The sequence below is a fragment of the Bacillus rossius genome, chromosome 3 (assembly GCF_032445375.1).
Source record: "Bacillus rossius redtenbacheri isolate Brsri chromosome 3, Brsri_v3, whole genome shotgun sequence".
Taxonomy (NCBI): Eukaryota; Metazoa; Arthropoda; class Insecta; order Phasmatodea; family Bacillidae; genus Bacillus; species Bacillus rossius.
Genome location: NC_086332.1, coordinates 64818061 through 64845741, shown reverse-complemented (window position 1 = coordinate 64845741; position 27681 = coordinate 64818061). Strand labels below are relative to the sequence as shown.

At 38.7% G+C, this 27681-nt stretch overlaps 2 protein-coding genes across 4 annotated transcripts in view; one reads left to right on the top strand and one right to left on the bottom strand.

Annotated features, from left to right (window-relative positions):
• LOC134530816 (sialin-like) overlaps nucleotides 1-27681 on the top strand; it is a 46695-nt gene that overhangs the window by 7897 nt on the left and 11117 nt on the right. Inside the window, exons 1-6 of one of the 2 annotated variants that reach the window (XM_063366046.1) lie at nucleotides 3459-3547; nucleotides 7165-7373; nucleotides 17674-17907; nucleotides 22334-22421; nucleotides 24106-24320; nucleotides 27482-27634. In XM_063366046.1, coding sequence (XP_063222116.1) covers nucleotides 3505-3547; nucleotides 7165-7373; nucleotides 17674-17907; nucleotides 22334-22421; nucleotides 24106-24320; nucleotides 27482-27634 — 942 coding nt within the window. In that variant the 5' untranslated portion in view covers nucleotides 3459-3504. Of the gene's footprint in view, nucleotides 1-3458; nucleotides 3548-7164; nucleotides 7374-17673; nucleotides 17908-22333; nucleotides 22422-24105; nucleotides 24321-27481; nucleotides 27635-27681 lie in introns of those variants that run through there. The other variant, XM_063366047.1, reaches the window with a different exon arrangement.
• LOC134530818 (sulfotransferase 1C4-like) overlaps nucleotides 1-27681 on the bottom strand; it is a 116007-nt gene that overhangs the window by 79733 nt on the left and 8593 nt on the right. The gene's annotated exons all lie outside the window — the stretch shown is intronic.

Sequence of the window (27681 nt, the reverse complement as noted above, 5' to 3'; positions counted from 1 at the left end):
AACCAAGCATACTATACCTAAAGTCAAGTTAGTAGAGATTTTGGTGGCTCTGAACAGTGCGGATTTGAAAGCAGATGAATAATATCATGAGAACGAAATTAAAGGTGGGATAACGTTGAATTCCCGAAAAAAACCCGCCAAACGACATCATCGTCCAGGTACGATTACCACAAAAGTTAGGCCGATAAAACAATTAAATATTTTAATAATCTAAAAGTATTTGGTTTCTATATTCATGCCTGCTGTAGGCTTTTCAAGGCACGCTTGCTAGAAACTGTTTAGTCACACATGCACTAATGCAAGCAGGCTGCCTGTAATGCTATCTGAGTGAATGAACTGTGATGTGTAGCTTACAGTAAGGTACACATTGGAAATGGAGGTTAGGTTTTATGGCTTAGCAGCTAAATACATTAAACGAATGGCTTTGGAACTGGCAGAAAAGAATGGTAAATGTCATCCTTTTTCTAAGGGAGAAGAAGCAGCGGGATGGAAATGGCTACGTTCATTCATGAAGAGACATCCACAACTTAGCCTCAGAAAACCCCAAGCAACATCACTGGGAAGAATAAGAGGGTTCACACAAGAAAATGTTAACCTATTTTTTGACATCTTTGAGCCATTGATGGATGTTATTAAACATTCCCCAAATAGGCTTTACAACTATGATGAAACAGGTCTCACTGTTGTGCAGCACAAAGTTAGTAGGGTGGTTTCAGTAAAGGGGAAACATCAGGTCGGAGCAGTATCTTCTGCCGAAAGAGGTTCCTTGGTAACTGTAGTTACGTGTATAAATGCCTCGGGTCACTATGCCCCACCACGTCTAGTCTTTCCTAGAGTCAACATGAAACCATAACTGCTTGATGGCACTCCAAATGGTTCTATAACTGTGTGTCATAAATCTGGTTGGATAAAAATTGACAGTTTCCTTCAGTGGTTCTAACAGCAGTTCTTGGCCATTGTGAAGCCTAACAAAGATGATCCTGTCATATTGGTGCTTGATGGACATTATTCCCATACCAGAAATCTTCAACTGCTGGAGCTTGCTCGTGAAAATTAGTGTGCACATTGTGTGTTTGCCCCCCACTGCACACACAAAATGCAGCCCCTTGATGCTGCATTTATGTTGCCCCTGAAAACTTACTTTGCTCAAGCAATAAAAACTTGGCTCAAGCAAAATGTAGGCAGAGTGTTAACTCACTATCAAGTTGGAAGACTTCTGGGAGAAGCTTAAAACAAGGCAGCTACTGTTGCAACAGCTACAAGTGGTTTCAAGAAAACTGGTTTGTTCCCTTGCAACTGCAACATTTTCGGTCAACATGAGTTTGTTAGCGAGCTCAACAGTAGCCCTCTATATGACGATCAAGTAAACAAACCTCATGCGACACCGCCACTACAAAACAAAGGAAATCAGTCGTTAGGCCTATCAACAGCAAGTAGGTCTATCCAACAAGAGCTTCATAAAAGTCCTAGTGACATCTGTTCATCATCTCAGCCAAGCACTAGCATGGCATCAGGGATTCTAGTAGGTCCTGCTGACATTTCACCTGTGCCTTCTCTGAAATCCAACCAAACAAAAACATCAAAAGGGAGAGGTCAACCAACCTGCCCTGCTGCCGTACTGACAAGTTAGCATTACAAAAACAAGCTATCCGATTATGTGAAAAACATATCTATGAAGGGAAGGACAAAACAGCTGTACATGGGCTACAAGAAGAATATTGCACGAGAGAAAAAAAGAAGTTGTGAGACACGCAAAACTCTTAGCAAGAAGGAATCTGTTACGGAAAACAAGAGCAACAAACAAAATAAACGGAAGACGAAGATATCACTGTCTTCAGAATCAAGTGAAGAAGAGATGGCTGAACATCTGACAGTTTCCACAGATGAAGAAGATAGTGATGATGAAGATTATGTGTGTCCTTACTGCAACCAGTTGTATTTACAAGACAGGCAGGGGGGGGGGGGGGGGGAAATGGGTTATCTGTACAAATTGTCGCATTTGGTGTCATGAAGAGTGTTCAGGAACAGATGACTACACTTCATTCATATGTGATTTTTGTTTGGATGGGAAATGCTACAAATTTTTTGAAGATTTACGTGACTCGTATTGATTTCATTGTTCTAGTTTGAAAATGCACATTTAAAATTTAGTTTTAATTAGAAACTCTTCTTTTGCAATATACCAGCATAAGAACGATGTAAACTGAACCATGTGTTAGTTATTCTTGTTAATGGAAGATGTGCCAGATATATTAGTTTAAAAAAATGGTGTTCCTAATATCGCACACTAGTGCGATATTAGGAACACTGTTTTTCAAATGACGAAAGTGCATCAATTTTCTTTCTCTGTTATAAATTGCGAATTAATAAAAATAATACTATGTCCAACATAACATGTTTTGCAGTAATAACCCTAATGTGCAAAACCGTGGTTACTTATTTTTTTAGGAAATTTGTCTCAACATAAATCAGTATTTTCAAAATGGGTGCGATATTAGGCACAGTTCCCCTACTTATTTACTTAACTCGCCTTTTTCAAAAGTAAAATTTACAATTCAAACAACTAAATGTATACAAGTAGTTTTAAAAAATAACTATTATACATTTTAAAAAAAATTATTTGTAATAAAATGCTTACGGCCAAATTTCTTACAAATAAAACTAAAAAATACCATACCCTTTTGACCTGAAGGTCACAGCAGAAACGTGTGTAGCCGGAAGACCGGGATTCGAAGCCGGGTCCTATTGAATGTGTCTCCAATGATTTACCATTGCGCCAACAGGATCGGTTTTAGTCGCCAATGTTAACCCAAAATGTTGATAGGTTTTCAGAGTTTTAAACACAACCATATATTCGGCTTATTCGCCACATGAGAATTAAGCATTTGCCATGAACTTCATCGAGTAGCTAGGATACTCGGCGAATGTACATATTAAATTGTCCCTTTATAGTGTAGAGTATACGGAACCTAATATGCTTCTCGTGCAAATTCCTGCACATAAATTGATTTATAAGAACTAGAAAAAAAAACTAAGTGGCTTTGGGCCTTTCCTTTGCCGTTCCGATATCACTTTTATAGCAAAACAAAGTGACTCAGAATGCTACATCCACGAGTGTTAGGAAGTTAAGCGTGTCACTAAAAGTAAGGAATATGAAGCAACGTAACTACGTTGTATTTAACTTACGTGTAACTAACACGCTGTTTCAGATAAATATTTTTTGTCACAACTCTATGAAAGTATAAATAGCATGTGCGTAAAATTATCGGTAATCCATCACCGCCAACACATATGATCCGTCAATATGTTTTCTCCACCTGAATCTGCCAGAGACATGGTGGCTTAACTTGGTCGAGGGATCTTGGCTTCATGAACATTTTGCTATCTTATCAGCATGTGACGCGTAAAGCATTGATCTTGAATTTACTTAATAAATATGAAACTAAGACGTGCCGCATCACAGTGCTTTTCTGACTCCCTGAACCGACCACACACTGCCTAGTTATGGCAGTTGAAGAAAAGAAACTCAATCAAAAGACTACAAAAGGTGAGCTGAAACTGAGTAGAGTGAATATGAATAAAACTCATTTTCCAACGGTATTTCTTGACGTAAAATAACTAAGCATTATGATTTAAAGCAGTTTTGTATATTTGAGAGGACTTTTCTCATTGGGACTCATACCACGGTCGAGCTAAACATATCAAGTCTGTTGATGTACAACTTATTTTAACTATGGTTTGCATATATTTCTGAGAAGGTGTATACTGTTTTATTTAAGAAAATATTTTTCTCTTCTGTTTTAGTGTAAGACATTTTTTAAGATCATGTTAATGTTGTGTTTTCCATGAGTCTCATAACTGAGCTAATCATACCTGCGCACCACATTATCCGGGTACCTATTTCCCACTTTAACATTTTATTTAACTCAGTTAAAAATTCAATCACGTGATCCACGACAATGCTCTTTAAACCGGGTATTTTGTCAATTAGCGGTATGACTCTACTGTGAATGAATGCAGTCACTGGAACCAACTCTCCTAAGCTGCCTGTGCTTGACTGGTCTTTATCTTAATCCCGGCAAACAAGCTTCCGCACCTTGGCCCGTACGACTCGATTCCTTCCGTCGTTTTACTCAGTTTCTGCATCCACGCGGTTTATGCGAACATGTTTAGCATTAAGAAACATGCAAGCGACACACTTTTACACCAAACCTCCCCGACTGGTACTTTACAAGAACCCAGGCCAACAATAGTTTTAGTGCCGGGGTATTTCGAACCGATTTCATATGAATTTGGTGCCATGAATTCAAATATGGAATTAGTTGTTGCCCAGGAGGTTAAATTTCTAAGATATAACATTTTAGTGAAATGTACTTTTTATGTTATGTTATGTTAAATCCATGGTTGAAATCTAAAAATTAAACATGAAATTCTTATTATTAAATTACACAAATATGATTATATTATGCAAATATTATTACTATATAATAATATTATACATACAAAGATAGTACCAAGTTGTCGATGGAACCAACTAGTTATGGGTTAAATACTTCGGAAGCTTCTTTTTCGTGATATTCTTGAATATATCTTGGAACAGTCCGTTTTTAAACTCCAGCAATAATCTACCATCATGTGTGTATCCCATCTTTCTTGACAGCGGTCCTTCATAATTTTAATATCTTGATGAAATCTTTCACTTAGCTCCTCACTGCTGTCTGCTAAATATTCAGGAAAACGGTCTAGGGGGCTGTGTAAAGAGTGCACCTTAATACTCAAGTTGCACCCAAGGGATTTGATATTTTTAAGCATATCGTTTACCAGTTCAACATGGTTTTCTGCTTTTAGTTGGCCCAGAAAGACCACTGCAACAAATGAAGTCCCAGATTTTCGCTCAGCCTCATTCATGGAATTGACAAAGTCTTGGTCCTTAATGAATGTTCTTATTTGTGAGCCGATAAATATTCCTGATTTAATCTTTTCCTTACTCGGTACTTCCTCTGAGTGAGGAACTGGGCGTCTTTCAGACTAATTCAGGATAAGTTCACTTGCTACTGTTGTTTCGATTGATTTTATTAATATTTACTAGACAGAAATAACAGTCATCTATGTGGTTTTTTGGTGCTCTCCAAACCATTGGCACGCCGAATTTGAACTTTCCCCCCCCCCCCCCCCCCCCCGCTATTCCAATGGCGTAAATGTTCTTTACAAGTCTTTACAAACCTAATGCGGTGCCCAAGATTATCCTGATCACTGAGCTTAACACCACAGTACCCATGATAAGCTCTCTTTAAAACGTCACTAACAGTCTTTCTGTTATCTTATAATGTGCATTCTCCACATATGTAGCAAAACACATCAGAAAGATTTACATAACTTATTCTACTGGATATAATTTTTTATCAACTTCGATCTATCCTGGACGTCTAAAACTCACAAACTGTCCTCAAATTTAGTTGAAACGTTGAAATGAAGGATGGAATTTACATCCTGGGGTATCCCAGTGACAAGGTGGGGATTCCCAGGCTAAGGTATCCCTGTGACAAAGTGGCTTTCACACTTATCTTAAAAAGTAGAGCTTATAGAAAAAAACTTATTTCATATTTAGATTCAGCGCCCCAAATAAAGCTTAAAATCAGTACCAAAATCCTAAGCACCAATTTTTTTAATTTGTTGGCCTGTGTAATCCTTTTCATTAAACATACTGATCATTCATATTCTCATCCCCCCGCTCTGCTCGGACAGAGCAAAGTAGCGCACATACTTTAAGCCCTAATAGCCCTAACAAAATTGCCCTAATACATTTTACAGATTAAGGCCTGCCAGAGATACTAAAAATTGTACAGAGCTTGAAGCAATGAAAATTATTAAGATCAAAATTTAAGATGGCCTCTGATTTTACTATCAAAGTATTGCAATACAACATGAAGGCCCTTAATTAAAGAATTTGCTTTATATTTTCCCCCAAAGAACAAAAGAATATTTTGGTTCATATTCCGAGATTATTTCGCACACAGTTCTTAATCGTTCGAAGCCTGTGTTTATTAGTTGGATCTGACCTTCAACAATATGAAATCTTCAGGGCGACCTAACTTTTGGTAAGTTGTGGCCGTTTCTTGCCTCCTGACGACGTCACCGCAGTCCGGCGAACACCATCGGACTGTTTTCTCGGCACTGTGCAGACGCGGCAGCGAACCAGGTGCTTCTTTGGAGTCCTTGGAAGCCGGCTCTCTCATGGGCGTGAAACAACACACAATGTGTTAACCGTTTATCCAGATTTTATTCCGGATACGACGATCCACCTTAGGCACGTGCTGGTGACCTCACAATGCTGGTATGTCTAGGGCGAGCTCCGGCGTGCATTCCTGTGGAATGTTCCTCCAGCCCGTACCTTCCGAACGAGTTCCACCACCATACTCCTTCAAGTCCACCAGTAGGTCTACCCCTCGGCGATCATTTACCGACTCACCACCCAGATCGCTACCACCGCCCTAGTGCGCATGCGCTGCTGCGCGCTCCGACTGACGTCACATCCCGGCGCGGGTAGTTCGAAACAGAGCGTCCGTTTCACTGAGAAGGATTGCAACATCCCCACCAGTTTTGAGTGTTAGAGCCATGATGTGTTGTTCCAGGGCACGGGTGTTATGTCTCGGCCATGTTTGTGTTCGTGAAACCATTCAACTAGTTGTTCCATGACGGGAAACTATGCACCCGACAGGTTTGTGTCTTTATATTGTGCTTTGCGTTGTTCTAGGGCCAGGGTCCACCCCCCTTACCGCCAGCCATGGTTTGTGTTCGTGACAGCATGGCGCGTACTGTTCCAGAGTCAGGGATCTAAATCCATCATCGTTGTGTCATTACAGCATGCTCCATGTTAATTTATGGCATAGTTACCACGTGTCATGACATTGTACTGCATTATTGTGCAATGTCAGGGATGCTTCTTCCTGCCATGGATTATGTCGAAAGTATGCCAAGTGTTTTTTTCAGGGCGAGGGTGCTACATCCCTGCCAGTTTGTGTTCGTAACATGCTGCATGTTGTTCCAGGGCATGGCTGCTACATCCCCACCAGGTTGTGTTAGTAACATGCTGCATGTTGTTCCAGGGCATGGCTGCTACATCCCTGCCAGTTTGTGTTCGTAACATGCTGCATGTTGTTCCAGAGCATGGCTGCTACATCCCCGCCAGGTTTGTGTTCGTGGGGGTTCTGATGCTGGGTACTTTCCTGAACGTGATCCTGCGATCGTCGCTGCCCATTTCGCTGACCGTGATGGTGCGGAGGAACAGCAGTGGCGGGGGAGGTGGCTCCGTGGAGGAAGACACCTGCCCCGCCCCACAGACCGAGCAGCAAGCCCCGTCCGCCGGCGTCGTGGTGAGAAACACTGGCCGCGCTCTAAGTGAATGACGAGATTGTGGTTTATCCTTGGTTTGATGTTTAGTCCCAAACACATTTCTGTTAGTGAGGTCAATAGCGGTGTAAACATAGGCCGCAAATCCGAATATCGGGTGAGGAATACATTATGGCTCTTAATAAGGGATATACATAGCATTTCCTCTTGGCGATATCATCAAACCAAGGATAACTGAAACCAAAACAAATGAATAGTGATTTTAACTCCAGTGTCTTACCACTCTATCTCCTCGCTCCAATTTAATTAAGCATCCTCTACATTGGAATAGTTTTCTTGTTACTCGTCGGTGAGTCCACTCTTCGTGACCAATCATACTGAAGGGGAAAGATAGGTACCAGAATAATCGGTACTGGTTTTAACAATTTTATCCCAAAGAAAATTTTGTCATATTATTGAAAATAAGTCCTCGTCACACACTAAAAGACATACAAAGTCCAAAACATAGTGCCTTTTGACATTCACAAAAATAGATTTAATAATAAATGTCAATGACTTCACAAAGTGAACTATTTGAAGCAGCTAGTCACTATTAACATGATGTGTTACATTAAAATTATATACTATGTTTTAACAAAGACAAAAATTTAAATCACATACTAGATAATTATACTGGCCTAAAAAATCCTTTTGAAAACAGGATGTTGTATTTCGGTTCTTAAAGCTACCGCTAAGATTGTTGTATCACTGCCCTTCGAATGGGTGGAATTTGATTCTGAGTGCTGTTGAGGTTTGTAGTAATGGTAAAATTAATGTGAGATTATTGGGCACCAGATGGTGTCCTTCAGATCTAAAAAAATGCCGTGCATCAAATAAAGGTAGAACACGAGTGAAAGGTTGTCTCAGGTAACGGAAACGTAGTTAATTGTCATAAAAAATTAATTTAAAAGAATAAAATATATTAGTAGTATAGGATAGGGCATACTGGCACATGGCGCTGGCGCGTAGATTGTGATTGTCGGTCCGCCATATTGGATTGTGACATCACGGCGGCCATCTTAGATGGTTGTGACCTTGACCTTTGACCTTGACCTGGAATTTGGTCCTCAAAAATCGCCAAAATCCGCCAAAATTGGGCAAAAATTGCCCAAAATTCCTCAAAAATCGGCAAAATTTACATTTCTGTGAAAAAAATTCCGCCAAAAAATCTCAAAAAATTCCTCAATTCAAAAATTAGGATTTCGAAAATCCTCAAAAGTCGTTTTGCCTTAGAAAGAACCCAAATTACTTAAACAGGCTTAAGCATCCATGTCTACAGCCTCCGATAAGCCTCTTACGTCATCTAGGATTATGACAGCCATCTTGGATTATGTCGTCACCGTTGCAGTTTCCGTTACGTCCGCCATCTTGAAAATCTTTATTTATTATCCGATTTTAACGAAATTTTTTTAAAAAATTATAAAAAAATTCAAATAATAAAATTGTAATAAATTATTTATAAAAAATATACTTTTACGACACGGAGTTCGGAGTCCTCGGTTCGAACCCGGTGAGGCCAAAAAAAAATTAAAAATGGCGACCGATCCTCCTCCCGTGGTGACTTTTGGCAGACTGACTCCCACCACTTTTCTTAAAGCATATATATCGTCACCTAGTATGACGTCATGTCCGCCATCTTGTCTTCGATGCTGGAAGCCATCATCATCATTGTATCGTCGACGAGAGTGCGCTGACACCATGTTAGTTTAGTTCGTATCCGCTAGAGTGCAGTAATCATTTATTATTACTGTGACACCCGCCATCTTGAAATATGGCCGCCATCTTGAAAATCCGTAATTATTTAGCTAGAAATTCGGGAAAAGTTCCAAAATTCATTAAATAAATCACTCATTTACTTACATAATGATTCGATCCGCTCCAGTCCTTGGTTCGATCCCTGAATGATGCAAAACATTTAATTTTATATAAAAAATAATAATTTCAATAAACCATGTTCAAAATTCTTAAAGAGACTTTAAATCCTCTACTACCATCATCCTATCAGACACCAAGACCACCATATTGGAAATTCGTAATTGTAATGCTAGATATTCGGGAAAAAGTTCAAAATTCATTAAATAAATTTGTAATCTATAAAAACTGATTGATTAGATCGACTAAGGTCCTTGGTTCGATCCCTGGCCGATACAAAACAACTTTAATTTTAAAAAAGTACCAGAAAAGTGTAAGGTTCGAGAAATAAAACACCTCAAAGTCTTTTACAAACATAATATTTATTACACAATTTCTATCCTACTACAGAATCACTTGCGAAAGCCAACAACAATCTTATAAACATTTAGCCCTGCATAGACGTGTAACGACTACTTCTTAGCTCCAAATGGCTCCCAAAGCTCCAACAGCCTCCAAATGCTTAACACAGCTCCAAATGGCTCCAAATGCTCCAAACGGCTCCAAATGCTCCAAATGTCTCCAGCAGCTCCAAATGCTTGACAGCTCCAAATGCTTCAAAAGGCTCCAAATGCTCCAACAGCTCCAAAAAAAAGGCTCCAAATGCTCCAATAGCCTCCAAATGCTTAACACAGCTCCAAATGGCTCCAAATGCTCCAAACGGCCTCCAAATGCTTGACAGCCTCCAAATGCTTAACACAGCTCTAAATGGCTCCAAATGCTCCAAACGGCCTCCAAATGCTTGACAGCTCCAAATGTCTCCAGCAGCTCCAAATGCTCCAACAGCTCCAAAAAAAGGCTCCAAATGCTCCAACAGCCTCCAAATGCTTAACACAGCTCCAAATGGCTCCAAATGCTTGACAGCTCCAAATGCATAACACAGCTCCAAATGGCTCCAAATGCTCCAAACGGCCTCCAAATGCTTGACAGCTCCAAATGTCTCCAGCAGCTCCAAATGCTCCAATAGCTCCAAAAAAAGGCTCCAAAAGCTCCAACAGCCTCCAAATGCCTAACACAGTTCCAAATGGCTCCAAATGCTCCAAACGGCCTCCAAATGCTTGACAGCTCCAAATGTTTCCAGCAGCTCCAAATGCTCCAAATGCTTGACAGCTCCAAATGCTTCAAAAGGCTCCAAATGCTCCAAATGCTCCAAACGGCCTCCAAATGGCTCCAACAGCTCCAACAGCCTCCAAATGCTTGACAGCTCCAAATGTTTCCAGCAGCTCCAAATGCTCCAAATGGCTCCAACAGCCTCCAAATGCTTAACACAGCTCTAAATGGCTCCAACAGCTCCAAAAGACTCCAAATGCTCCAAATGCTCCAAACGGCCTCCAAATGGCTCCAACAGCTCCAACAGCCTCCAAATGCTTGACAGCTCCAAATGTTTCCAGCAGCTCCAAATGCTCCAAATGGCTCCAACAGCCTCCAAATGCTTAACACAGCTCTAAATGGCTCCAACAGCTCCAAAAGACTCCAAATGCTTCAAAAGGCTCCAATTGCTCCAAGAGCTCCATCTTCAATTGGTTCCAACTGATTCCTATTACTTTTATCGAACTTGACATGATTACTAACATGTCTTTATCAGTATACATTTTGACTGGCAGTGGTAACGTTTTTTTACACCTTTAAGTTATAAGTTTTATTTAGAAATCAGATTTCGATAAATGATAGCTTCCATCTGGAAAGAAAATATATTAATTTATCTTCAAGTTTATACACATACATTTAATTTAATCCATTATTGTATGTAGCCAGCTTCCCTCAGTTCTTTGAGTATGAAGGATATTTCTTTAATGTTCGAATAGTTTCCTGCACAAAGCGATCCATGTAGTAGTCGTAGCCTGTTAACCAATATGTTAGGATCTTCCCATGAGGTATAATCAATCTCTTCTGCTGCCTTCATCATCCTTGCATGTTTAAAATAAATATTATCTCTGGTGTTTATCGTTTTAACACCAACCACAAGGTCACTTTCGTCATCTTGCCAGTGATTATCACAAGCTTGATCAGGATAATTTATTTTATTACGCCGTTTCCATCGTTTTGGTCTCAAACCACCATCACAGTCTTCGCTCTTGCATGCTTTTGGTGCTTCAGTACAGTACTCAATCATGTCAGCCTCAGATGTGTCACCACAATCTTCAATCATGCCAGCTTCTGATGTGTCACCACAGTCTTCAATCATGTCAGCACCACAAACTTGATCAGGATAATTTATTTTATTACGTCGTTTCCATCGTTTTGGTCTCAGACTGCCATCACAGTCTTCGATCTTGCCTGCTTTAGGTGTTTCAGTACAGTACTCAATCATGTCAGCCTCAGATGTGTCACCACAATCTTCAATCATGCCAGCCTCAGATGATTCATCAAAGTCTTCGACCTTGTAAGCTTCAGGTGGTTCTCCATCTTTCACATTTTCATGGAGACGACTAGATATTGGAGTAAATATATTTTCATTTCTAATGTGGTTACAACTTCCTTCGTTTGTTTTAAATTTTAAATTATTATCTTGATCTAGATCAGTAATTTTAGCATTAGCTTTTTCGCCTTCGTTCCTCTTCCGCGATGTTGTAGCCCAGTCTTCGTTATCTTTATTCATCTTAATTGTACAGGTCTTGTAATGTCTATCCAAGTAATATCTTCTACCAAAGGATTTCTGACACTGACTGCAATGAAATGGTTTTTGACAAGGACCCAAATTACACTCGCTTCTCTCATGTCGTTTAGCATTCTTTCTCAAGGTAAACACCTTGCTACAGTATCTACAGTGATGACGTTTTGATACAGCAACAAATCCCGTTTCAGGATTCATATTAGTTATTGAGACTAATGCCAGATGCAAACTAAGAGTTTTAAATTAGATATATTACTTAAATAGAATTTTTTAATTATTTCATCAGCGAGAATTAATTTATCTCATTCAAAGGTACTTGTTGCAAGTAGTTCTGCTTTTCAACAACAGATGTCGCCACATGTTACTTGCAGGTAAATAATATTTAGTTCTTTTATGCGGGATGCGGGATGCTCACTAACGATCGCAAAAGAAGGATGGCTTCGCTAGACTCCAAGGAGAAGGAAGTTCGTCCATCCTGTTAGTGCTTCTTAGATTTCTCAGAGATTATTTGACTGAGTAATGATATTTTTTTTTTTTAAATTTCCACCTGATAAAAATATTACAAGTGCTGATTTATTGACAGAATTTCAATAATTAAATGCGACCTTGAATAAAAAATGACATGACTCATTAAGTAACAAATTCTTCATGCAGAGATCAATTCCTCATCAGTAACCAGAAGCACCCAGAGAAAACCATCAAAATATTGTCAAGAATAATCAGGAGCACACGGAGAAAACTACCATAATATTGTCAAGAATAAACGGGAGCACACGGAGAAAACCACCATAATATTGACAAGAATAATCAGGAGCACACGGAGAAAACCGCCGCAAGTTTTCTTTGATATCATAAAATTTCAGGAAAAAATAATAATAAAAAATAAAAATAAATTAATAAAAAATTAAAAAAAATAATAAAAAAATAAAATATAAAATAAAATACAAAAAATACATAAACAGATTCTGGCTTGTACTAGAACTATATCTTTGCTCAACAATGAGAAGTTCACAAGATAGCAGAAACTGTTTATGTATTTTTTGTATTTTATTTTATATTTTATTTTTTTATTATTTTTTTTAATTTTTTATTTATTTATTTTTATTTTTTATTATTATTTTTTCCTGAAATTTTATGATATCAAAGAAAACTTGCGGCGGTTTTCTCCGTGTGCTCCTGATTATTCTTGTCAATATTATGGTGGTTTTCTCCGTGTGCTCCCGTTTATTCTTGACAATATTATGGTAGTTTTCTCCGTGTGCTCCTGATTATTCTTGACAATATTTTGATGGTTTTCTCTGGGTGCTTCTGGTTACTGATGAGGAATTGATCTCTGCATGAAGAATTTGTTACTTAATGAGTCATGTCATTTTTTATTCAAGGTCGCATTTAATTATTGAAATTCTGTCAATAAATCAACACTTGTAATATTTTTATCAGGTGGAAATTTAAAAAAAAAATATCATTACTCAGTCAAATAATCTCTGAGAAATCTAAGAAGCACTAACAGGATGGACGAACTTCCTTCTCCTTGGAGTCTAGCGAAGCCATCCTTCTTTTGCGATCGTTAGTGAGCATCCCGCATCCCGCATAAAAGAACTAAATATTATTTACCTGCAAGTAACATGTGGCGACATCTGTTGTTGAAAAGCAGAACTACTTGCAACAAGTACCTTTGAATGAGATAAATTAATTCTCGCTGATGAAATAATTAAAAAATTCTATTTAAGTAATATATCTAATTTAAAACTCTTAGTTTGCATCTGGCATTAGTCTCAATAACTAATATGAATCCTGAAACGGGATTTGTTGCTGTATCAAAACGTCATCACTGTAGATACTGTAGCAAGGTGTTTACCTTGAGAAAGAATGCTAAACGACATGAGAGAAGCGAGTGTAATTTGGGTCCTTGACAAAAACCATTTCATTGCAGTCAGTGTCAGAAATCCTTTGGTAGAAGATATTACTTGGATAGACATTACAAGACCTGTACAATTAAGATGAATAAAGATAACGAAGACTGGGCTACAACATCGCGGAAGAGGAACGAAGGCGAAAAAGCTAATGCTAAAATTACTGATCTAGATCAAGATAATAATTTAAAATTTAAAACAAACGAAGGAAGTTGTAACCACATTAGAAATGAAAATATATTTACTCCAATATCTAGTCGTCTCCATGAAAATGTGAAAGATGGAGAACCACCTGAAGCTTACAAGGTCGAAGACTTTGATGAATCATCTGAGGCTGGCATGATTGAAGATTGTGGTGACACATCTGAGGCTGACATGATTGAGTACTGTACTGAAACACCTAAAGCAGGCAAGATCGAAGACTGTGATGGCAGTCTGAGACCAAAACGATGGAAACGACGTAATAAAATAAATTATCCTGATCAAGTTTGTGGTGCTGACATGATTGAAGACTGTGGTGACACATCAGAAGCTGGCATGATTGAAGATTGTGGTGACACATCTGAGGCTGACATGATTGAGTACTGTACTGAAGCACCAAAAGCATGCAAGAGCGAAGACTGTGATGGTGGTTTGAGACCAAAACGATGGAAACGGCGTAATAAAATAAATTATCCTGATCAAGCTTGTGATAATCACTGGCAAGATGACGAAAGTGACCTTGTGGTTGGTGTTAAAACGATAAACACCAGAGATAATATTTATTTTAAACATGCAAGGATGATGAAGGCAGCAGAAGAGATTGATTATACCTCATGGGAAGATCCTAACATATTGGTTAACAGGCTACGACTACTACATGGATCGCTTTGTGCAGGAAACTATTCGAACATTAAAGAAATATCCTTCATACTCAAAGAACTGAGGGAAGCTGGCTACATACAATAATGGATTAAATTAAATGTATGTGTATAAACTTGAAGATAAATTAATATATTTTCTTTCCAGATGGAAGCTATCATTTATCGAAATCTGATTTCTAAATAAAACTTATAACTTAAAGGTGTAAAAAAACGTTACCACTGCCAGTCAAAATGTATACTGATAAAGACATGTTAGTAATCATGTCAAGTTCGATAAAAGTAATAGGAATCAGTTGGAACCAATTGAAGATGGAGCTCTTGGAGCAATTGGAGCCTTTTGAAGCATTTGGAGTCTTTTGGAGCTGTTGGAGCCATTTAGAGCTGTGTTAAGCATTTGGAGGCTGTTGGAGCCATTTGGAGCATTTGGAGCTGCTGGAAACATTTGGAGCTGTCAAGCATTTGGAGGCTGTTGGAGCTGTTGGAGCCATTTGGAGGCCGTTTGGAGCATTTGGAGCATTTGGAGTCTTTTGGAGCTGTTGGAGCCATTTAGAGCTGTGTTAAGCATTTGGAGGCTGTTGGAGCCATTTGGAGCATTTGGAGCTGCTGGAAACATTTGGAGCTGTCAAGCATTTGGAAGCTGTTGGAGCTGTTGGAGCCATTTGGAGGCCGTTTGGAGCATTTGGAGCATTTGGAGCCTTTTGAAGCATTTGGAGCTGTCAAGCATTTGGAGCATTTGGAGCTGCTGGAAACATTTGGAGCTGTCAAGCATTTGGAGGCCGTTTGGAGCATTTGGAGCCATTTGGAACTGTGTTAGGCATTTGGAGGCTGTTGGAGCTTTTGGAGCCTTTTTTTGGAGCTATTGGAGCATTTGGAGCTGCTGGAGACATTTGGAGCTGTCAAGCATTTGGAGGCCGTTTGGAGCATTTGGAGCCATTTGGAGCTGTGTTATGCATTTGGAGCTGTCAAGCATTTGGAGCCATTTGGAGCTGTGTTAAGCATTTGGAGGCTGTTGGAGCATTTGGAGCCTTTTTTTGGAGCTGTTGGAGCATTTGGAGCTGCTGGAGACATTTGGAGCTGTCAAGCATTTGGAGGCCGTTTGGAGCATTTGGAGCCATTTAGAGCTGTGTTAAGCATTTGGAGGCTGTCAAGCATTTGGAGGCCGTTTGGAGCATTTGGAGCCTTTTTTTTGGAGCTGTTGGAGCATTTGGAGCCTTTTGAAGCATTTGGAGCTGTCAAGCATTTGGAGCTGCTGGAGACATTTGGAGCATTTGGAGCCGTTTGGAGCATTTGGAGCCATTTGGAGCTGTGTTAAGCATTTGGAGGCTGTTGGAGCTTTGGGAGCCATTTGGAGCTAAGAAGTAGTCGTTGCACGTCTATGCAGGGCTAAATGTTTATAAGATTGTTGTTGGCTTTCGCAAGTGATTCTGTAGTAGGATAGAAATTGTGTAATAAATATTATGTTTGTAAAAGACTTTGAGGTGTTTTATTTCTCGAACCTTACACTTTTCTGGTACTTTTTTAAAATTAAAGTTGTTTTGTATCGGCCAGGGATCGAACCAAGGACCTTAGTCGATCTAATCAATCAGTTTATAGATTACAAATTTATTTAATGAATTTTGAACTTTTTCCCGAATCTCTAGCATTACAATTACGAATTTCCAATATGGTGGTCTTGGTGTCTGATAGGATGATGGTAGTAGAGGATTTAAAGTCTCTTTAAGAATTTTGAACATGGTTTATTGAAATTATTATTTTTTATATAAAATTAAATGTTTTGCATCATTCAGGGATCTAACCAAGGACTGGAGCGGATCGAATCATTATGTAAGTAAATGAGTTATTTATTTAATGAATTTTGGAACTTTTCCCGAATTTCTAGCTAAATAATTACAGATTTTCAAGATGGCGGCCATATTTCAAGATGGCGGGTGTCACAGTAATAATAAATGATTACTGCACTCTAGCGGATACGAACTAAACTAACATGGTGTCAGCGCACTCTCGTCGACGATACAATGATGATGATGGCTTCCAGCATCGAAGACAAGATGGCGGACATGACGTCATACTAGGTGACGATATATATGCTTTAAGAAAAGTGGTGGGAGTCAGTCTGCCAAAAGTCACCACGGGAGGAGGATCGGTCGCCATTTTTAATTTTTTTTTGGCCTCACCGGGTTCGAACCGAGGACTCCGAACTCCGTGTCGTAAAAGTATATTTTTTATAAATAATTTATTACAATTTTATTATTTGAATTTTTTTATAATTTTTTAAAAAAATTTCGTTAAAATCGGATAATAAATAAAGATTTTCAAGATGGCGGACGTAACGGAAACTGCAACGGTGACGACATAATCCAAGATGGCTGTCATAATCCTAGATGACGTAAGAGGCTTATCGGAGGCTGTAGACATGGATGCTTAAGCCTGTTTAAGTAATTTGGGTTCTTTCTAAGGCAAAACGACTTTTGAGGATTTTCGAAATCCTAATTTTTGAATTGAGGAATTTTTTGAGATTTTTTGGCGGAATTTTTTTCACAGAAATGTAAATTTTGCCGATTTTTGAGGAATTTTGGGCAATTTTTGCCCAATTTTGGCGGATTTTGGCGATTTTTGAGGACCAAATTCCAGGTCAAGGTCAAAGGTCAAGGTCACAACCATCCAAGATGGCCGCCGTGACGACACAATCCAATATGGCGGACCGACAATCACAATCTACGCGCCAGCGCCATGTGCCAGTATGCCCTATCCTATACTACTTATATTTACATAATTATGCTGGTTAAAAGTAAGCAAGAAATTCCTTAACTGAATGAAAGAGGGGACTAGTACTCTTCAACATAGCGGAAGTTTTCGTGAGTCGGTGGATTTTCTCCTCGAGATACTCTCGTTTCCTCCACCCATGAAGTTCAACACTTCCCCTTTCTTATCGCATCACCCTTCATTGTCCGTCATTCTAGCTATCGCAAATATATGGTTTCAGACCGGCGAGTTCGACTGGGACGAGGTGACCCAGAGCCAGATCCTCACTGCCGCCACCTACGGCGTGCTGGCCTCGACCTTGATCGGCGGCCGCGTGTCCGAGTTGTGGAGTCCCAAGTACATGTTCACCATATGCTACGGCGTGTCCGCTGCCATCTACATGCTCCTGCCAGTCACCGCCGATTGGAACGTTATCGCCGTCGTCGTGTCCCAAGTGCTCAGCGGCCTATTCAGCGTGAGTTCCTTCTGGGCCATTTTGAGGCACTGCTGTTTTTGTGTTTTTTGACGTGAATATGTCTTCAAAATTGCTTCCATAGTGGAAGGCAATTCCAAAAACGAATGATAACAAAATCGGGGGTTACAGTTTGGTGTTGCAGCTACATATCTATCATCTCCATCCAAAATTTAATTACACCACTGGATAGCTAAAGGATCAAAGAATTCGTCACGCTAAGTGAGGACTAAGGCGCATCACGCGCGGTGGAGGGAGAAGTGCCGCCATTTTGAGGTCATTTCCATTTAGTATAACTTTTGACTCGGAGAAGCTACGATGTTCGTTTGGGTTTCAATCGCCAGCTCTCATCAAAATCTATCGATTGCAAATAAAACATTAGTGTAAAATAGTTACAGTAAATATATATGGTGTTAAAATAAAAAATATCGTATTTTATATTTTTTATAGAAAATATTACCTGTTACGTACACATATTCACGCACAACACACAGCCGTGTCCATGACACAGACACACCCCATTTTTTAGGTACAAATTAAATAACGAGTAATAAGTTTATTTATCCTTAAAATGATAGCTAAGCGTGCTGAAAGTTGCAAAAAATGAAAGTTCATGTCTATTTACAGGGAGAGTCTGAATTCGATCGTCAAACTTCGGCTGCATAATAGCAGGTTCGCTAGCCGACAATATACATTAGAGAAGAAAGTAGTACACAATAGCCTGTCCTGGCCCTGGGTTCTGGTTGAGAAGCGAGTGTACGGCCGCCATCTTGGATGGCCTTTATTTTGACCATTGACCTTGACCCGGGCACCATCTAGAATTACCTTGACCCCTGCCGCCTAGTTAGATTCTAGAAAAATCTGCGATATTGAATTCTTCTACCTTGTTTCTTTGTCCTGGAGGCCACCATAATTTTTTTCATATGTTTGAGGCTGACATTTTATTTTCATCTTCTAGGTGCCACCATCTTGTGTTCATCTGCTGAAGTCACCATCTCGTATTCATTTGCTGGAGGTCACCATCTTGTTTTCATCTACTGTAGGCCGTCATCTTGTTTTCGTCTGCTGGAAGCCACCATCTTGTTTTCGTGTGCTGGAAGCCGTCATATTCGTTTCTGCTCTCTGTTATTAGAGTGTGTCAGTGTCGCTCTGTCTCGTTCACATAAGGTCATTGTTCCAATACCTACCAGTGTTTCTATTACTCTTATAGACATATGTATTTTGAGTTTTATACGAAATACATTGGGAGCGATGTGATAGGAACAGCGACAGGTCAGATCTTTAGCATGGAAAAGTGATGCCTTTGACCACACAGCCACCGAGACGTATACGAGACTAAGAATTAAATAATGTATAATAAAAATAACACATATTAGAACTTGTAATAAGGTTAAATATTGAGTATAAACAGCATCACATATGGGGGGCTGCCATATTTTGATTTAAATGCTTGCTAGTAGGAGTGCTAGTGTCACATATTGCACACATAGTCTGCTAGAGTGCTCTACCACCAATATGTTTTACTCCCTAGTGTATAGTAGTGTCAATCGCCAGATAGTCAGCTATCATTGTGTCCCCCATCGTGTTGGTCATCTTGGCTGCTAACTGAAAATTCGTAATTAATAACCAAAAATTTCAGAAAAATTCTAAAAAAAATATATATATTTTAAAAAATTATATATATTGATTGATTATTTGACTCCTGTGCTTGTTTTTTTAAAGCCTTAGTCAAAGAAAAAATGGCATCTTTAGCTTTAAAAATATTTAATGCTAATATATTTAACTAAATATAATGAAAATTCCCAAAGTAGATTAAACGTCCCTCTACTAGGCACCAGTTAGCCACCTATATCATATTGCCTGCCATCTTGAATATCAATAATTGTGAAACCAAAAAATTCGGAATATATATATTGTTAATTATTACTATACCGATTATTTCATCTATTCCCTGGTTTCATATTTGGTGTGTGCTATAAGTAAGAAAAGCATGAAATAAATTATTAAAATTCATTTTCTTCACATTACCTTTATACGAGCATACTAATCATACAAAACAATGACTATACAAGACTATACGAGATTGAATAAATATATTACTGGCATTATTTCTACATTGGAGGCTGTATTCGGTGCACCTCTTGACTACAATAACAAATACAAGCATATAGGCTAAGCGTATGAAGCCATTATTTCAAAACTTGGCATACCTTTCAGACAAGACATGGTAAATGTCGAGCACATAGGTCTAGAGTTTCAGAACGGCCAGGCCTATAGTACTGGAATGTGCTTAACAAATTCTATAAGTTTTTTACAAGAATATAGTTCAAAACAATCTATGACTTACAGGGACAAAAATATAGATAAATTATGAATATTTATCAATTAAATTTGAAACTTGCTTTAACTAGCTCCAATGAAACCAAATGGTTTTAATGACGTCGATTGAGTCAATAAATTCAACTGGCTCCAACTAGTTCAAATCAAATTTGGCTTCAATTAGCTCGAATGGCTCCAACTGGATCCAATGGCTCCAATGGCTCCAACATGATCCAATAGCCACTCCTGGCTTCAATAGCTACAATTACCCCCATTGGCTTCATCAAGCTCAAATTGCTCTAATGACTCAAACTGGTTTCAGTGGCGCCAATTGGCTACAAGGTCTCAATTTGTCCCAACTGGTTACAATCAACTTTGGCTCCAACAGTCTCCAATGGCTCCAACAGTCTCTAATTGCTCCAACTGGTTAGAATCAAATTTGACTCCAACTAGCTCAATTTGCCTCATTGGGTTTAACAGTCTTCAGTGGGTCCAATCATTCCAACTAGTTCCATGCACATTTTATCCAACGGTTTCCAACCATATTTGACTCCAGCTGTTTCCAATGTCTCAAATTGCTACAATTGGCTACCATGACCCCAATTTCTCCATCTGGTTGCAATCATATTTTGCTCCAACTAGCTTCAATTACTCCGATGGCTCCATGTGCTCCAACTGCATTTGGCTCCAACTGGTTCCACTGGTTCCAATGGATTTCTCATTACTCTCCATTTTGGAAATCATTGACGAGGGTATATTTACAGCCTTAAGCTGGAAGTTAGGTTAGGAGAAATAATAAAACAATATTTTTAATTTTTTTAAATTTGATTTATTTATTGATTTTGTTTATCCATACAAGTTATTCACGCCACACACGTGGACAGGTGAATTATCCAGAAATAAACTGTCCGTATACGGTCGGTGTCATATATTGTTTATCGTAAGGCGAGTCAATGTGGCAGCACGAAACAGAAGCTAGGAATATTAGACCCCTGTTTTAAAACTATGCTAAAGCACAAAGGAGTCCATAAAATAGTTTCTGATTCAAAACATTACCATTTAAAATAAATAATCTGTCACTGAAAACTATATTATGACTAGGTCCATCCTTAGCCGAGGCCTGATTTGGACTGAACGTTTAGACGGAACGCCACTTGTCCAGGGACAAGTGACATTAGCAAAACATTCTATTAAAAAATAGTCAACACTAGTCTATCTCTGTAAAAAAAGAACGACTTGAAATAAACTTAGGCAACGACTTATGGTTTCTGTTAACTACGATCCCTTATCAATAATCAGTTTTCAGCATAAACTTCGACGCTGGCAGTGACCACGTCACTGAATTATGCGTACCCATTTATTAGCTCCCAAAATATATAACTATTGGCTGATACCGGCCCGACATTTCAGCTGTCATTCCAATACTGACTAGATCAATCCAACCAAATATTTACTCACACTTAGGCTAAACCCATATACTGCGTAAACCCAGCATAAAGTAAATTCTTAACAGGCACTACACTAGTTAGGTCATGGAAAATTACTAATATCAAAGATTTAGTACTGAAAATTTTGTAGTCAAATTTTGCAACTGCGCCCTAATTGACAGGCACCATACCATACTCTTATAAACTTAATCAAAGTAGGCCTACTAAAACTAGTGGTAATTGTGCTGCAATGCATATCGATTTTATATCAAAGTTTTACAATTTTTTTTTTTCAATTAAAATCTTTCTTGGTTATGGTTTATTTTCGCATCAAAAACTTATTTAGGTAACTATTTACTTTATTTTAATTCTTTACGTTAAAATACAATTGGATACGTTACACGGATTCATTACCAAACTAACTTAAAGTCTTACTACCACTCGCGCGTGCCCAGAATATGAAATCGAATAATTGCTTTATTCAACAAAATATGGCTGCATAGTTCCTACGCCGCGCTACTGACACTGCTGGGATACGAAACTGCGTAGGACAGTACGATTTAATTGATAACAAATAGTATTAGTCAAGCGTCACTTTTCGTTTTAGTTCTTCCATTAATATAAGGATTCTTTATCTTCAAGCATGTATAATCATACATGTAAAATATAATGATCTCTTACAGGGCCCTTTGCAACCTGTGATGATGAATATATGTGCAGCCTGGTTTCCTCCACAGGAAAGACAACTACTATTTTCAATCACAATGGCTGGTGAGTTGTGCTGGCCACAAAATGGCATTTCTACAATATTACTGCTTTAAATTCTTAGGTGTGTATATTTATATGGTTAGTTCCAAAATATATATAGCACGTAGTATGTATATTTATTATTATTTATTAATAAATATGTAATATAGTCAGGAAGGTCATTAAACGTTTTTCAGGAATCCTGGAATCATCATAAGCTAATAACTTAGACAAGGCCCAGATAACTGTGAAAGGTGAATTTATCCAAACATAAATTGCTAGTTTACTTAATGCGTACGAAAAACCAGACAAACAGTGTGATTTTTCAAACGTAGTCAGTAACAAACCAATTACAACTGAAGTTACACTTAAACTTATAGCTGTATTTTAGGTCCAATGACCACATGGGTGAAAAGGTTGTGGGATCCAAATGTCTTCAGCCCGTATTTTATTAAATTTCGCTGTAATAAGGCTTGGCCCAGGAGGCTGATAAATAACTACAGATCACTGCATAAGAAACACTAGAAGCTGTGGTGGCATTTGATTATGTTAAGCACCACACGGGTAAGAATGTTTTGGATCCAATAGTCTTCGGCTCGTATTAAATGAAACTATATCATTGCACAAATTCACCGGTAAGTAACTACCCTGTGCTGGGCTAAACATGAAAAGGCAGTGAGGAGAAAATTGGGTTTAGTTCAAGTCCAGATTATTATCAGTGATTAAATTTGTCCTAGGACATACATTATTTTTTAAGCTGTCAGTGTCCAAACTAGGCCTTTTTGGGACTGAATGCGAATACGGAAGAAAAAAGAGTTCTTGAATGTGTTATTGCCGAGAAGTTCAATTGTAGAACAAATGAAGGAATTGGCAGTGCATGACACACCTAGTCACTGTGAGAGTTAAAGGTGAACAGGACGACCCCCAATACGTGGGACTTCAATAGGGGTGGTTCTAGACGAAATGCGTGTATCGTTCCTGACCACATTTATAAAAAAAAGGGTAGCATATGCCAAGGGGTGGCTACTTCAGCATGAGTTTACGGTAAGTGTGTGAAGCTTTTTTTTCCCTTTAGCTAATTGTTGTGCCATATTGGTTAGACGTCCAAAACTTATCCTGAAGTTTTGCGTTTACATTGTGGAAACAGTTTTAAATGACTTGTTTTTATTTAAGTGGCTGTTTTTAACGACGGAGATTCTAATTCATACTTACTCACCAACATCAGATGTGGTAAAGAACCATTTCCGCAATGTTATGGGCGTAACAATATGGCGATAGCGAGATAGAAAGTGACACCAACTACGTCTCATCATGCCGTCTCTTGACAATTCCCAACTCCTTGCTTAAAACATTCTGTGAATTACTGGCAAAGATGTAGTTTTCAAAATTGGTTACAAAGTACGTAAAATACATAAACCCTCGGCCCACTATCGCTTGAGCGGTAGTCGTTACGTTCATTGTGTTGCACGTACCCCGTGTTGCACTCGCGGCCCTGTGTTACACTGAGTGCAATCAGTCGTATGCACTGTCGCGCACGCCCCTACTGGAGAGGCAACGAGACATAGCGGCACGTGTCGGCCGGTTGTCTTCAAATTTAAAACCAATGAAATATATTTACGTAACATCGCTGTTTCAATAGTTAATAACACCAACCAAATTGATAACTTAACTAGTTTTCTGATACCGTTCATTTGCGTTTTATTCGCAGCTCTGCCTCTGGGCGGAATAGCATCAAACTTGCTCACGGGAAACCTGTTGGGGGTCGTGGGCTGGAGGATCGTGTTCTACATGTTCGCGTCCCTGGTCGCCGCTTGGACGCTGCTGTGGATGATATTCGTGTACGACTCGCCAAACAGCCATCCTAGAATCTCTGACGAAGAACGTACCTACATTACTGAAAGCATTAAGAAAAATGAAAATCAGGTGAGCAATAAATGTGCATGTAAATGCGCATGCTAGACAAATTGAGTGGATTTTATTAAGTTTATGGTTTCACTGACTACAATCCAATCATTTCCATTTTCAATGCAGACATTTTTTAGGCAACAATATATTTTAACACGTGTTAAATTTTACGTTTTGGTATCGTAAAATATAACACAATTCCGTCTATTCTAGTACACAACATGAAACAGCAGTATTCTATTTAAAAGAAAATTATTTTCCACTCTAAACAACAATTTTATCGTTCTTTCACCATAAAAAAATTATACAGGTACCATAGACTAAGCGCAACTATACAATCACCGAATTTCTATAAGCACTTGTAACATTGCGTCATTATCTATACGCTTTCTCATACATTTCTAGCTTAGTTTACAATGTGTACCCAAAACAATCTCACTACATATTTTCGGCATCATTTTCCACACACCATATCTAATTATTTTATCATATTACTCATTATACACTTCGTATTTTCAATTTATGAACTATACTTTTGCCGTATGATTTTATTTTATCATAGCAATTATACTTCTTGTCTTCCTTTCAAATTAATTCAATTTGTAACGATTTACAGTTATTTCTACTGATAACAAATAAATTAGAAAAACTATTCTCTTTAGCACACATTCCTGAATAGATTCGTGATGCATAATTTAACGATTCCACTTGCCTTCAACTCTTACGATGTGTACTCACACAAAATCTTAACTCTTTACCTTGCTTGCCTGCAGTGAGTTTGCGGTGCCATTTTCATATACCTTAAATTATATCACTAATTGCTTTAAATTCACGGTTTTCCAACAAGTCCTTTCTCATTACATATATCTCGCAATTTCATTCTTGCAGTTCTTGCTTTTCACATTATTTCACTTAAGCTGATTTATATATTATTAAAACCACAATACCATGTCTATCAACGTAAATCACGCATAAACAAAAATGCTTTTAATTTTACTGCCTCTTAAAAATGGTAAATGCTCTACTCAAAGGCATTGATATATTATGACTATGATATACCTATTATACTGTGTACCAATCAAACAAACACATTTCAATTCAAAAATCTCATTTTAGTTGGCTAACCTCAATGACGTTATATATTTCCCCTTCATTATTTTCTCCTACAAAAAAATATAGCTGACACACGGTATCGAAATATCGACTTGCCCCACAAAAAAAAAAATCGGATTTGGTTTTCCAAGGATCCCATTTGATATTGTCACAGATAGTAGTAATCAAAGAGATTCTGAGATATTCTAACGTCTACAATTCCTTTTGGGGAGGCACTATACTTAATTCCGCCTGCTGAAGTCTTAACACTTTCAAATTAGCTAACAAAATAATATACCAAATTTAATAATTTCTCAAACTACTCCCTACCAAGCGTGACACGGAATCAAATATGGTATTACAAAACAAATAAAAGGAAGTTTTTCGAAGCCCAGTTAAACGATGACTCAACCAGTTTCCGCATAAACAAAATTTTATTAGCTGCAAAAATATACAACTATTGGCTGATACCGGCCCGACATTCCAGCTGTCATTCCAATCATGACTATACCAATCCAAACACACACTTGAGCTAGACTCATACACTGACTGCTTTATCCGCGTGGACCCAGCATAAAATATATTCTTAACAGGGTCAAGGAAAATTACTATTATTAAAAATATAGTACTGAAAATTATTTAGCTACATTTTGCAACTGCACCCTAATTGACATGCAACATACCATACTCAATCAACTTGATCCAAATACTAACACTAGTGATAATATTGTGCCTTATTGCGTATCCAGTCTATATCAGAGATTTATAATTCAAATTTCAATACTTACTTTATTTGTAATATTTTATGTTAAAATACAATTGGGTACGTTGCACGGATCAATAGCCAAACTAACTTAAAGTGTGTTACCGCTCGCTTGTGCCCAAAGTATAAAGTCGAAAAAAAGTACTTGCGCTGTTCTATACCAAATGGGTCCATAGTTCCTACACAAAACATTTTTTTTACCACAAATACGTCGCAATACATCAGCGCCAAAAAAGTGCCATCAAAAATTTGTGTTAGACTCGCTTCTCCTCTGAAGTTCGCTATCTGGCGTAAGTAGAAAGATATGCACAGTTTTTTTATAGTGAACAAAGTTTACTTCCTTCTGACGAGTGCACTACAAGATTGTCTTAGAAAAAAAAGAAGCTTCACTGAATGTTCATCTGCAAACTATCAGTGTAAATGTTACTGACTGCTTCTCCCACGACAGCCTCACGCGGCCATTTGCGGTGTAGGGGCATGTCTGCAAACGTAACCACGTCTAGTTACTGTCCAAACTACTGTAGCCAGGAGCGGCTCCAGGGTGGGGCCAGCTGGGCAAACGTTCTATGTAAAACAATCATGGCCATTAATGGTAAAAGGAAGAATGAAATTGTTATTAACAAATTATTTGAAGTGCTAGTCAATATACCTTCCGATTTCAATTGCGTTTAAAAAAATTTCACGTTAGAAAAAAATTCAAAATTTGTATTTCCTCATTAATGACGTTATTTCACCGGAATTTGATCGTTAGAATTTTATAAAATGAAACTCCCAGTTTACGTCACAAGTCACTGGTTAAGCCGTACGAAGGTCTTCCTATTCGGTGACACGTATGATGCGAGAGCGCTTTTGGTAAATATGCACTGCTCCTGCTGCAACTGTTATCAACCGTCTTTTACGGATGATCAGTCTGCCATGTTTGTAGCACCGCACTCACTAACAGTCGACACTGCGCTAATCGCCCAGAGCCAAATGTGTAAACGTACCACGACCAACCCTCCACCGTGCTGTACAGCAGACCGCTGGTTGCCAGTGCGGATGGCTGACTCTGAACGTCTGCGCCCGGCTCGTCGCCTGCTCTTCACGGGGTGACTGAACGGCACTGGGCTGCGATCACGCGTCCTCTCAGCCAGCGGAGCGGTCCCCTGAATATCACCAAATTGGCGCTACTGTTCGTGCCAGCACCTCTCGCAGGGTTTCGTTTCTTTAGCAAGAATTACTTTGTTTTTGACAACCCCTACCTCCCATTGAATTTATGTCCCGCATTTTACGAACACTTGTTACACAGATTCAGTCTGTGCTCTCTCTCTCTGTGTGCGCACAGGTGGCGGCCAAGCTGCCGTGGAAGCAGATGCTGCTGTCCGTGCCCATGTGGGCACACGTCATCATGGGCCTGCCCGCACAGTGGCTGAACGCAACTCTCTCCAACTACCAGCCAACCTACATGAGGAACATTCTGCACTTCGACACGGCCATGGTAACACTCGCCAGTCAGTTAATCAGTGTTGGTGACACAATTACTTT